This window comes from Magallana gigas, chromosome 9, assembly GCF_963853765.1.
Source record: "Magallana gigas chromosome 9, xbMagGiga1.1, whole genome shotgun sequence".
NCBI lineage: Eukaryota > Metazoa > Mollusca > Bivalvia > Ostreida > Ostreidae > Magallana > Magallana gigas.
The window spans coordinates 20,034,475-20,048,166 of record NC_088861.1 but is presented as its reverse complement, the minus strand read 5'-3'; the positions used below and the strand labels follow the sequence as shown (position 1 = coordinate 20,048,166).

At 32.6% G+C, this 13,692-nt stretch overlaps 1 protein-coding gene across 1 annotated transcript; it reads right to left on the bottom strand.

Annotated features, from left to right (window-relative positions):
* Positions 1-1,035: 1,035 nt before the first annotated feature.
* On the bottom strand, positions 1,036-9,282 carry LOC105336095 (nuclear receptor subfamily 2 group E member 1). Its single transcript, XM_011440279.4, has 7 exons — positions 8,935-9,282; positions 5,681-5,781; positions 4,229-4,364; positions 3,819-4,045; positions 3,452-3,683; positions 3,190-3,339; positions 1,036-2,973 (listed from the first exon to the last, which is right to left on the bottom strand). The coding sequence occupies exons 1-7, from the start codon at positions 8,957-8,959 to the stop codon at positions 2,702-2,704; spliced, it is 1,143 nt and encodes a 380-aa protein (XP_011438581.1). The 5' UTR covers positions 8,960-9,282; the 3' UTR covers positions 1,036-2,701.
* Between the last annotated feature and the right edge of the window lie 4,410 nt (positions 9,283-13,692).

Sequence of the window (13,692 nt, the reverse complement as noted above, 5' to 3'; positions counted from 1 at the left end):
ATATCTTAACTCTATCATGCATGTGCATATGTTGCATTAAAGTTTTATAATTCAGAAAATTTAAAACTATCTATAACAATTTAAATTGTTATAGATAGTTTTAAAACTATTTATAACAATTTAAATTGTTACAGATAGTTTTAAATTCTCTGGAATTATAAAACTTTAATGTAACAGGTTGTAATTTCTGAATGTTAATTCAGCACAAGTTAATTTTTATATTTTTAGCATTTTAGATCGAGTTACAATTTCTATTTCAAAATCATCTAAATTTTACGTATTTCAATTGTTATATTTTTTTTTCACTATAAAAAGTGATACTTTATTTCTTAAAAAATATATAGACATTTGCATATTTCTTATCTTCTCTCAATTGCATATCATTAACTGACTTCAACCTAAAAAATATATGTTTTAACAAATGCCGTTGGTTGATTGTTTTCCTCAGATGAAAGAAACCATATAAAAAGCAGCGATATACTTTACATTCCTAATGCTCTTCATTTTTTTTAAATATCTCAAAAAGCCTTTAATGGGAAGAATCGTGTTTCTAAATACATGGATTGTTAGCATGTTTCAAAAATCTTACACTGATAAACTTATTATTTCAATCTTGAAAATGTGTTATTTAAATTATCAAGTCATTTTTTATAAATGATATAAATACAGGTATTGTTTCTAACTTCCATTCGTCAATATAATTACTCACGAAAATATTTCACGTATAATTTAAGTGTCAGAAAACTTAAAAGAATTGAAGTTGCCAACATTTAAAATGATTTGCGACTTATTTTTCTCATCTCATCTCAACAGCAATACCCTGCAATGGTCTGTGTAGGGCTGCCAGCTTATACCAATGAATAACATTTAAAATTGTCAGATTTATTTCTTTTCATGACGACTATCAACTTAAACTGATAAGACCTCATGCACATGTGCACACTTAAGCAGCCGAGGTCAATAATTAATACCCTTTATGTAGATCAATGGCATGTTTTTGAGATAATCCTTCGACAACAAACTCGCAAAGATTTTCACCTTATAATTTTATTCTGTAATTACATTTTCTAACATTTGAGCACATATATTATTCACAATCAACAGTATTGCACAACGACACAATCAGAAAAAAATATAGGAATTCACACCCGCCGTGCGGTGAAAGTAACGAAATATTACATGCAATTAAAACTCTGGATTTCAATATTGGGTTCAATTTTCTCATTTTGAGTGCACCAAGTAAAACAGATAGCCCTATCTTCGATTCTTGAGAGTCGACGAAGACAAAAGTGTGTTTAAAAAAAATTCAGCACAGTTTATCTAAAACAATATATAAACTTAACAAACAAGACTTGTGCGTATTATGTAAAATGTATGATCTGAAAAAAATATAACGAAGTGAACTGATGCACCAAAATGCTAAAGTAGAACAGTGGACTAAAATTCTTGTTCCTGGCAAGTAAAATCAACGAAAATGAACTCTCTAAAAGTTAAAATTCGTACAAAAACGAAAATGAAAAAAAAATAGAATTACCCTTTTAAGGGAACAAAAGAATACAAATCATGAAATTTTTATTGCCTAAGCGGCTTTTTGATGGAAAATGAAATAATATAATGTAAACAATGAAAAAGATATGAAATATATTGTAAATATGTTGATTTGTTGATAATGAAGAGTAACATAAGTATAATTGTAATAACGTCTAATTCTAATTGACATCCCACCTACGTCATAACGAGATGAATGATATATGTACATTGTTAAAAGTATCAAGAAACAAATCCGAACACTATGCGCCTATAAACTGATGCACCAATCAAAATAATAGTAGCACGTCACGTGACAGTAAAACAAAGTATTAAATGAAAAAGGGAATGATTGCTTCAAAAGTGACATCTTCGAGTACTTTAAAAGTAGCCACTTGAACTTGTATAAATATGCGAATTTTCCGACATGTGAACACGAATTCCACAATTCATTATGGATCAAACTTCAAACACAAATAACGTTACGATAGAAACGTATTTTTATTAATACATTGACCGTGAAATGCGGTGAAGAAATATCATTGAATACCGCCGAAGGCTAACTGAAATTTAATTGCTATCTGCTCGGGTAGAAATTGGTCCTATTATTCCGATAAAGTGTACATTGAATGCCTTTATTGCATTAGCGCACATCAATGTTATTCTATTTAGTTTGGGATTTTGCTGCGGAAAAGATTCAATTTCACGAGTGTACAGAATTGGCTTGAGAAAAACAATCCACTGAGAAACAGTTATCCGCTCCACGAATTTCACGATACGTTTGACCCCTGTCCATTGTTCCGCGTTCGGAGATGACTTAATCAACAGAGTTGTGTTACAAGTTTTTGAGACAGAGAATGGGAAGTTAAGGCGATACCCGGGACCAGACACACCATATATTGATTAACACTCACCAGATTAAATAAAACTAATTGCCAATTTGATTTTTCTAAATTTCAGCACAGAAATCAAATACTGAAAATAAAATGGACTGAGGACCAGTTGAGAGGAATTGAAGGCAATTCCTCAGAAATTCGAGCCTCTTGTTGACATGAGCGACGCCGATCGGGCTTGAGATCCGTTTTTTGCTTCCTGTCTATGGCTGCAGCCACTTCCGGAATTGATTTCCGAACTTGTTTGCCTTATAATTTCAAATATGACATTTTGTCTCATATCAGAAATCACTCGATTTAAACATGTCAATTAGAAGCCTCTCGATAGGAATATTACCTATTGTCTTTCTGAAGAACAATTCTGCAATTGTGTTTCCACATACAGTTTTTAGTGTCGGGATTGACAATAACAATTTCCCAAACCGGAATGGTTGGGTCGGATAGGTGGCTTGAATGTATTTGCTTAGGGTTAACTGAGCTTGATCTTGGAGTCCAGCTACTGTGTGGATATCCTGTAACGATTTCTCATCAGAGTTTTGAGAGTTGCCAAAGGCTGAAAAGAAAAAGAAATTGACAATTTAAATATAGACATGCACAATATAAAGCTAGCTTTAATAAATTATTGCCACAGAAAAGATGTTTGATTCATGTTTCAGATGTATAGATATCGCTAGACGGAATGAGCCTTTCAAATGATTTTGCCTACATGTTAAAGCAATTTATCTTTTATAAAAGCATATTGTAAAACGACTAGACTTGCATTTCATACCTGTTTTAAAAAGAACAATGCCTTTAAGGCAAGCAAATTCGGTGGGGTCAACCTGCAGAGATTTAAACTTGGAGATGATTTCTTGAAGAGCTCTGATTTCTGTCATAAAGCTGACGACTTTTTCAGCGGGTGCATCTTCGGTGTTCAGCCCTAAAAGACCCAGCAATGAATGAGAATTGGATTTGATTTATCTAAAGATTCAATTAAGTCATCATAATGCAATAGGAAAGTATCAGATTTTTATATAAGATAGTCGAATTACCTGCTACGGCAAGTAAAGGGCCAGCTTCTACCGGCATCTGGAACTGAGCGGCTCCAAGAACGAATAACTCCCTCCAACCCTCCTCAAGAAGCATGACTTGATCCCGAAACGGAAGTCCCAAGAATGCTGGGACATTTTTCGCCCATTTGACACTCATGAATAAAAGTCTAGCCGCAACCTCGCACATGGCTTCTGGGTTGCTGGAGTACGCCTGCATTATTTCGTGTGGATACTGTAAAAAATCAGATTTAAATTGTTTTAATCATTGAATCATAAGACGATGTAACACTGAAATTTTTCATAACATAAAAAACATATATACTCATGAAATTATTCATTTTTCAGTCTTAAAACAATTAAATGTTACCTTTGGAGTTGGCTGGCAGAGAATTCCTGGAGATACAGGGGAGGGCGGGGTCACTGTTCCTAGATCCACGCCATTTGCCATTGGATCCAGACCGTAACAGCTTGGTAAATATGGCGGACGGAAGGGCGTCTGGGCGACGAATGCTCCGTAATCTCTGGTTTCCTTTAGATACATGGCGACCTGCCTCCGTATGGTGGAGTTCCTGGGTCCCCTCTCATGTTGAACGGCTACAAGGATAACGCAATCCAGTCTTCAATCTTTATCGAAATATTGTTTCTTAATCTCGATATTTGTAATTTGTATTAGCATTTCTTCAAAAAATGATTTTCAACTTTTTAAGACTCTATAGAATTGTAGATTTAGTATAGAGTCATGTAGAATATTAGGTTTTCTGATGTAAGTGTGCTCACCATCTTTATTCATGCCTGCCTCCAGACATTTCTTGAGGCGGCACGCCCTGCACTGGTTTCTGTGGGTCTTGTCCACGGGGCATGTCCCCTGACCGCGGGACTTGCAGATGTACTGTCTGTTTCTCCTGATGGATCTCTGGAATTCAAAAAAAAAATCAAATGCTCAATTAAAATTTAACACATTGAAGGATTAGATAATCTGGAATTTCTTGTTGAACAAATTTCTTGTACAATATTACTGTAGCATTGTATATGTATATGTATAATTAAAAATACACGCAGACTTGTCATCAGCATTTAGAACCTTCTTTGCATATATGATAATCACTTTTATGTACAAATTGGAATTTCTAAATAGTTCAATTTATATTCTGTTCCCCCCATTTTTGTCACATGTTTTCGGTAATCTTCTGTTTTTACAGGTGTTGCAGAATGTCACCTTGCAACTTGCAAGCCAATTTAAAAGAAAGAGAGAGAAAAAAAAAGACTGAGGCCAGCTATGACTGTGCTGCGCGATCAGAATTTTTTAGCTATGTTTGAAGTGAAGTCCAAACGCAAAGAGAAAATCCGTCTGTAAATAAAACCCGAATTCTGAACCAATCTTCAAAACAAAGGGCTTATATCTGTACACGAGTGTTACCAATGTATTGATTAATAATCGGGTTTTTAGGGAGCATTGCTGTCGAATTAAGGGAAAATGAGGATGTAGGAATTAAACAGTATCAGTGCACTCTGAACTTTAAAGCACAATGTATTTTATTTTGTCCCAGTAACAGTCAATCACCTGAGACATGCCCTTGATAAAGCCTTTAAAACGCGTAGATGCCGCTTACCAAGGATTTAAGGTGGTCAAATATTGACTTGGTATTTCGCGAAAGTCATATTTGTTCTCTTGTTGTTACCTATTTAGAAAGACATTTTTCATCGGGTTTAATGAAGACCTGAAGTGTTTTAGTATTCCTGATTTACGCACTCGAATTTTTTTTTATATAGAAATAAACCTTGATTTTTATTCCATCAAACAATACTCAGAAATTTTGTGTTAGATTTATTTAACACCTTTTCAAAGTGGCTTAATGAGGAAAAAAATAATTGTTCTCTATTTTGACACCTGTTGATACGGGAAACTTTTACATAAATATCAAATTTACTTTTTTTCGTGAATATGTAGTGTATATGTACAATTAGATGGAGTTTTATAGGATTAAGAAATATTGCTAAACCTCATCAGTGATGTCAGTTTTAAATCTTTGTCTTCACCAAGTGCTTTATGCAGTGAAACGACTAACAAATTTGACGAGTATTTTTTCCAAGAAATTCAAAATCATACATAAATTTATTTATGTATTACGTAAGTCTCGATACAAGTTATGGGTGACCATTTGCTAAAAGAATGAATGAACCGGGGGTTTTTACAGTAAATAATTTGGTTTCAAAATATTGGATGAATACCTTAAAAAACCCGGCACAGCCGTCGCATGCATAGATCCCATAGTGTTTCCCCGACGAGTGGTCCTGGCAAACTTTACACGGAATATCTGTTAGAATCCGACCTAAAAAAAGTAAACAAATGGACGTTACTTTAAGATAACAATTCATTTCAAATGTTTTAAATTTCTTTCTTTGAATATCATGTACACACTGTTGAATGATGAATGGTTTTATTCTACATGAATCGAAAACTCTCATTAAATTATATTTAAACTTTTAATTATATATTTTAATATTTTTAAAAAAAAATCACAGTCGGTTAAACTGAATTTTGATGAGTATCTTTTTATAGGTGAATGATTCATACACAAAACGGGTATTCTGATTAATTTATTTATCTGTTTTATCAAAAAACTAGTTTGCCTTTGATAACATTTCAGACTTTTTATACACAGATCAGGTGCAAGTCAAATGATGTAAGAGCAGATAACGGTATCCCCTCCTTATCAGGGTATTGTGACATTTAAATAAACGTGCAGACAGACTTTCACTGTCATTTGATCCGATATATTATTTTCTGTATTTCCCCCATTAAATTATTGCTGGAATATTATAAGGAAAATAAGTTTTGATTTATTGTTATTTTCAATCACGCTCATTTAATTCTGTTCACGAGTTGTTTGTTTAAACCTTCACATTTCTGCTATTTCAATTAGTTAATGGTTATTTTTGCTGCGATATCCCGACAAGAAGTCAATATGAGAATAAATAAGAATTAAATTTTAAGGAGTGAAATATGTCCGCTTTTTTATCAGAATCTTGGGCAGCAACCACGTTAGATCCTAAGCACGTGCGGAACGAGCAGACGGACTATTTCCGAAGTTAAGCTCATTGGGGGAAGTTAATCTTTTCGACAGAAAACATTTGTAATTAGAAGTGACATTTTTATTTCTGTCACAAATTGATTGCCCCCCGTGCGCTCAACTTCCTTTAGAACGCTGAGTAGAACGGGCCGTTTCCAAGCATTTAGAGGAATTTTGAAAAACATATGTTACATTAAATATGTCCAATAAGTTATTTATCAATTGAACAATGAACATTTGTTCAAATTCAAGCATTCAACTACCTCGCTTCACATATAACTCTTAAAGCCGGCGAACAATCAGGTATTTATATAGATAAGTCATGTCAGAAGATTCATCCTTTATATTGTGTGTGCTGACGGTTAGAGAGTGACTTATGTGGCTTTTTTGTCCAATAACGCCGAGATATTCTTTTAAGTCCGTAGCTGCTATGCCTGATTCGGTGCGGGACTCTCACGTAAGACTGTCTCCCGGGTATGCCAATGTTTTTGTATTATTTAAGCTGTATAAAACGACACAGGTGCTTCGCTGGAAATTAGGACTGGTTTTCTTACAATCCTAACTCATAAAGACTTCCCTCAGGTGTTTTTGCTATTTACATTCGAATCATAATATGGATTAACCATATTAACTTTATCACGAATTCGAAATTCAATTTTTTTTTCTTCAAAAAGACTCTGATAAATGGCGTTTCTCCGTTCCTGCTATCTCTTAGAGGTCTTCTCATAACTAGATATTGTTGACAAACTCAGTTCAACTCCTCTCGTGATAATAGAGAAGTCAGTTTTGATCGTACTTGAAGTTACAAAAAAAAGTTTTTATTCAATGAATATTAATCTATTCGTACGATGAGATTTCTCAAGACGGTTCAAGTTCGTGTAAGTCAATACACCCATACACCCATTCTTGCTAAAAAAAAAATTAAGAACTCAAGAGAACATTTTTCCCTCTATACTAAATTCATTATTATTAATAAATATATTTCTAAAAATATATGAATTAAATGACTACCTATTAATAAACGCCATTTTTGTTATTAGTAATCATGAAAAAAGTTGGGGTTTTTTGTTAAAAAAATTTAAATGTGATTAATATACAAATTTTCTTATTATTTAATTTGAACTGAATGTAATGGTGATCAAATGAGAGGAGATATTAAATTAATAGTTCACTTAGAGCAAATATTGGGAATATCCGAAATTTACAAGATTCTCCATTGCAAAATTAAATTAATGAATAATATATTAGAACGCTCATCGATAAAATAAAAGCCAGAAAAATAATCTATTATTGTGCATCATACTGGTGTATTGAAAGAAATTAACCTGCAGAGGGAGGACCAGAAACGGAAATTTCTTTCGATGTAAAAAAAAAATTAACCCATCATGTAAGATTGCCACGTTCAAACGGTGAATCGATTGCAATTTGGCTTTCTTTTTACCTCCTCTCTCTCGCCATCGTCTTTATGATCTCACTTTGGGTTTGACTATCAACTTCGGATTGTCACCTGCGCGGCAGGTAATTAAAACAAGGTTTGTTGTCGCTTCTTTATCAGTCTTATTTCCCTTTGGCTTCCTGCATCTTCTTTTGTAGTCGGAGTTGACTTTCCGGGGTTACCCCCGATAGGTAGACCTATATGGGTTAAGTGGCTTTTAAACATTAATTAAAGACCCTACAGTCTTTGTAGTAGAAACCCTGTTTGCATGCAACACATGCATTTTTTTCGAGCCGCCAAAACCGTTTTTTATCCTTTGGAGCTGTGGAGGAATCTGAGCGGTTATTCCTGTCGGGGGACAGACGTGTCGTCAGAATTGTCAGCGCTGGGTAGCTTGGATATTGCGTGATTTCATTAAAGTTTGGATTAATTTGTTTATCTAACACACCAGCATTTCCGCTGAAGAATAAGGATCTAATGACTTTTTGAAATCCAAATATAACTTGCTAACCTCATAAAGCCCTGATAAGGAGTTTACTGTTTTCCTAATGTCTTCAAGAGGAATTGTAAACTTTGTTTCATCAAAGAGAATAGAAATTACTTTACAGAATTAATTTATTCTCTTTCCTGTTTTTTAATCAACTTCATCAAACATTTGTTAGGTGCATTCTTTTATATATCCTTATTTAATTATTAGTCTATTTTTATCCATAATACAGAGTTTAAAATATATATGTATATATATATAAGATGAGTTAAAGATGAATTATTTAAAGTATATTAAATATTAACCAAAAAAAATATGGACATAATTGAAGAAAAATAATTATTTATAATAAATTTTTAGACTCCAATAAAAATATATTTTTTTCCCCAACTTTACAGTCAATATTGATGATATTACTCGTATAATAATTACTATGTTAATAAAAATGAATAAATTATGTTAAATATAAGTGTGATGGAAATAAACTTACTTGAAGTGCCTGCGACTTTATTCATTTTCTGTCTTTATCCTCTTCAGAGTCAAAAAGTCTTGAAAAGTGTCACAAAAGAAACAAATAGTTTGTATAAATATTGAAATAATGTCTACCATATACTGTCTAGACTTTGGACACACCGATACACATCAACAGACGACATCAACTTCGTAACGTTTTCGACCTCATGAGGCAGACCAACTATAAACCCAAAGACAAACCGGGCGGACTTTTTCACTTATACAGCCTCCAGGTTCACTCGGCAAAAAGTTGGAAAGTTATCCCCGAGATCTCAGGTCTCCATCGCCTCTGTCACCCCCATATATTGTCCCTAAACAATATTACAACTCGCGCTAAGTCCTCCAACTCGGAATAGCGCGTCGTGATTGGTTAGCAGTGGAACAATGCTAGTACCTGCCCACCTTTTGTCGACTCAATACTTAACCTTTTACATCGCCCAGGTAGACTTCAATTGATCTGCTTTAATCTCGCCTTGATAGACTGGGCATTTTGCTGCGATCTGTCTCTCATTGTTCCCCCTTTTTTGATATGTCTCCTCCCCCAATATTATTTGACGTCTACGTTTAATCTAATGATAAATTTCGGTGTTATAAAATCGCGTTTAATAGACCGATATAGCGGGCAACATTTTTTTAAACATCGACAAAGTAAAAAAAAAGATATCGTTTTTATATTTAAAAAATATTAGAATAGTTTTTATAAAGTAAAATATCTAGTAAATAGAGAAATGTTTACATACCGGGAAACCTGGGGAATTTTCAGATATGGACAAATGATTTAATTACAAACATACATATGTACTTACATGTATAATTGTATAATTAAAAATAAGTTACATGTATATATAGGTCATTTTTCGTATTTTGTGGCAAATTACAAAATCTTAACAACGTATTATAAAATCGCCACACCATTTAAAAAAAAACAGCATGTAAAATTTCAAAGAAATTTATTCCAGTTTTACCGGTGCTAATATATAATCAAAACAACTGAACTATTGAATACTTTAAAGGACTCAAATTACACCCCATTAATTCCTAAGTATACATTTGACCTCATAAACGCGACCGTCAGGACAATATTTTTTGACAAATGTTCTACTTCCAGTTCATATTCTTGAGTAAAATTGCAACTTTAGATAAGCATAGTCCAAATTTGAATGACAAGAAAAGAGAAATACTGTTGACAATGAGCCTGTTATCTCTTATATCTCATGTCGAACGTGTACGTTTTATGAATTGAAACAAGTCTTGGCGGACTTTTATCAGATTTAATTTGCTACAATTCGATGATCTGTCTTTTCAGTAGAAAGCGATTCTTATCAGCTTGTAGATGTCGCCATTTCCATTGTTGGGTTGTAAATAGGAAGACCTCTCTTTTTTGTGGAAAGCTTAACTCAATGTTTTTGAACGTCCCGAATTAATTTGATAAACGTCTGTGGTTCAGCCGATTTGATTTTGAGACATTCTAAAGTATTTCTTCTTACATATTAAACAATCTTTCGTTTTGTTCAAGTATTTACAGAAATCCCCGACGTTACTTTTAAAATTCCTGTTTCAAATTTCAGATATACCGCAGTAGAAGTGTACATATCTCATATGAGAGAGAGAGAGAGAGAGAGAGAGAGAGAGAGAGAGAGAGAGAGAGAGAGAGAGAGAGAGAGAGATTGACAGAGAGAGAGAGAGAGAGAGAGAGATTGACAGAGAGAGAGAGAGAGATTGAGAGAGAGAGAGTTTGCAATCTAAAAAGATTGAGACTGAATTATTATAAAATTCAAAATAAAACCACGAAACAAACAAATACCAACGTCGTTTACATGTAGCTTTATATATTATTTATTTATGAAAATCATGAATTGCAAAACTTTCTGAATCATCATCATTACAAAATTCACTTAATGTTTTTGCTAAGCTTTGAAAATTTCTTTTACTTATCACCGTAAAAAGGGCAAGTTAAAAAAAAAGATCTAGATTTTGATTATATAACCTATAATTAATTTTAAGTTTGGAACTATGAAAGAATCAAATCAGCTAGTGACAGTAGGTTAAAACGGATAAACTTGTCAGAACACTTAGCGATTTTAATAAGGGTTTTTAAAGTATTTTAAGAAAATCTTACCAGTATTAATTTGTACATTTTTTTAAAAAATATTCTCTTTCATGTTTTGTTGTCCTCTGACGTTATTTGTTAAATTGTAAACTATGTGTTTTGAACCTCATATACCATCTATAGTGTGGTCTGAGTAAATAAACTGAACTTGAACTGGAACTTGAACATGTAACAATATATATTCAATATAAAATAAAGCACGTCATTTTTCGAAAAGGAGACAAATTATATTATTAAGTTCACTAATCATCATTTAATATTCTGATGTAGATTTATGTAAAAAATAAAAAAAGAAATAAATATACGCTGAAGTAATCACACATGTCATATATCTGTGGGGATTTAGCGGGGGTGGGGGTGTTCAAATGTTCCCTCGGTCATCTATGCTGTGATGACATGATTTGGCGAGACAGGTAACATTCTATTTTAAATATAACATAGCATCGTATCGTCAACATCTTCATTCCGCGCGATAAAAAAGGGCAAAATTTCCCAGGATTCGAGACATTAATTACCTCTTGTTGTTCAACAACAGAAATGTCAAAGATATAATAAACAAGATAGAATTATATCTCCTAATTTCATCCCAGATTCAAAAACACGATTTATTTCGTTAGACAATGGTATGACATCGGGCCTTGTTTGCCCGGGCTTGCTATCACTAAATGCATCAACTCTTCCCAAAAGCCAAGACTCTAGCTTGCGGCCAATCGGTCAGGGTTTGTTTTTGCTGGTGTTTATTTTTGACGGTTCGAATGAATCGGTGACTTGTTGGGAGGAATCTTTCTACTGTTTATTTATGGCTTAAAATCTACCTTCCCACCCAAATCTGTGAGTTTTACGCATCCGTCCTGAAGGAGTTTAGATTCCATTAAACCATAGTCTTGAATGTATGAAAAATAAATCGTTTCAACCAAAAAGGCGAATAAATAAGTAAATTATTATCATAGTTTGCCCTCAAGAATCAAAATAAGTGGTTTCGTTTTCTTTCCATTCTATCTGTGCACTTATTTTTTTCGCTTAAAAAAATCTACAAAATAAAAAGTGTCGTCGTTGGTTTGTCATTTTAAAAAATGTTTATTTATTCAAATTAGCTTAATATTAAAGTACAGACATCTCTTAGAAAAAAAAATGGCCCTCGACCCTGTCTTGTTGTTGCTTTCATTTATAATCTATTTCTTTTTTAACTTAGTGGAGAATTTGAAAAGGAATATTTTGATTAAAATACGAAAAAAATGCTGTCCGCATCTTGAGAAAACAAAATATAAATTCAACCTCAAAGCACTAAATACATGTAAAAGGAGAAAAACAGAAATATATTGAAACAGAGCTAAAATGCTGATATGGTCTAAAATGATTATTCAAAAGGATTTTTGGCTAGAGAGCAGATATTTTCTAAATTCTAGACTAAAATTCAGACAACATCAACATAAATTTCAGAAGCAGAAATTTAACATAACTTAGTAAATATATTATATTTGAACCCATGGTAGAATTAAATTTTACACTCAATATAAATAAATGTATATATTCAATGAACTTCATCTAAAATGCATTTCTAAGCATTTCATTAAAATTGCATTTAAAGTATTAACATTTTTGTTATTGCTTATCTAAAAAATAAAATATTTCATCGAATGTTTTTGAAATACAATGATTTATTAAGGCGATAGTAATTAATATATATAATATGTATTAGAAAGTCTTTTGTGGTTTTTTGTTTGCTTAATATCTGACTTTTTATTCATTTTAATCAAGTAACAACATGTAACAAAAATTCTATATTTAATGAAATCATTATGATGTTAAAATGTACATTTCAAAATCAAATAAAAGAAATGGAAATGTTTTGGAAATAAAATCTTAATATCTCAGTGAAATAAAAAAAAATAAAATAATTGAACTCACAACCAGAGTATCTTATATCATTATAGAGTTGGGGTAAGGTGTTTTGCTTTTGAGATATCTGGGGGGTAAGAATTCGCCTGGTCATGAATTCAACCTGTGACCTTTGCGTACATTCTTGGTGTTTGTATTTTGGCCGATTAATTTTGACTTCTATTTATTCAATGTTTTCTTTCCATCAATCTGTAAGACGTTGACCATTTCGGACGATAAATGCACCTGAAAATATAATTATATACAATGAATTGAAACTCTTTTCTCCATCAAAAGCATTAATTTTCTCTCCTGCAATGCGACCCAACGGGTTTATTTTTTTTATAATTGCAATCACATAACGTCCGTGTCTTTTCAGTTGAACAAAAGTAGACAATGTCGGAGTCTAATTGTGCAATAATACACAGAATGCAGTAGAGGCCTTTAATTGCCGTGCATAGCAGTGTCAAATGTTTTACACGAGAAAAATTCCACTAAATGGCTTTTTGCACAAAAGGCAATAAGTATCCTGTAATTGATCACACTGGAGAGATATTGGAACAATCTCAAAATTTTAATCTCAAAATAGTTTGAAAAAAATATTTAAAAATTTTCAATGATAAAGTACGCGAAAAAAAAATTGCTCCCCGTTATAGAACATATGATCGACATTGGAAAAAACACATTATTGCATCAAATTTATTTCTCTAGCGACACAACACCAGCTTCCTGCCATACAATTGATAT

Coding starts and splice junctions, on each gene's coding strand:
- LOC105336095 (XM_011440279.4), bottom strand. CDS start 8,959: ATGAATAAAGTCGCAGGCACTTCAA. Junction 5,782..8,934: donor TAAAGTCGCAGGCACTTCAA/GTAAGTTTATTT, acceptor TACTTTTTTTAG/GTCGGATTCTAACAGATATT. Junction 4,365..5,680: donor GCTGTGCCGGGTTTTTTAAG/GTATTCATCCAA, acceptor TTTGAATTCCAG/AGATCCATCAGGAGAAACAG.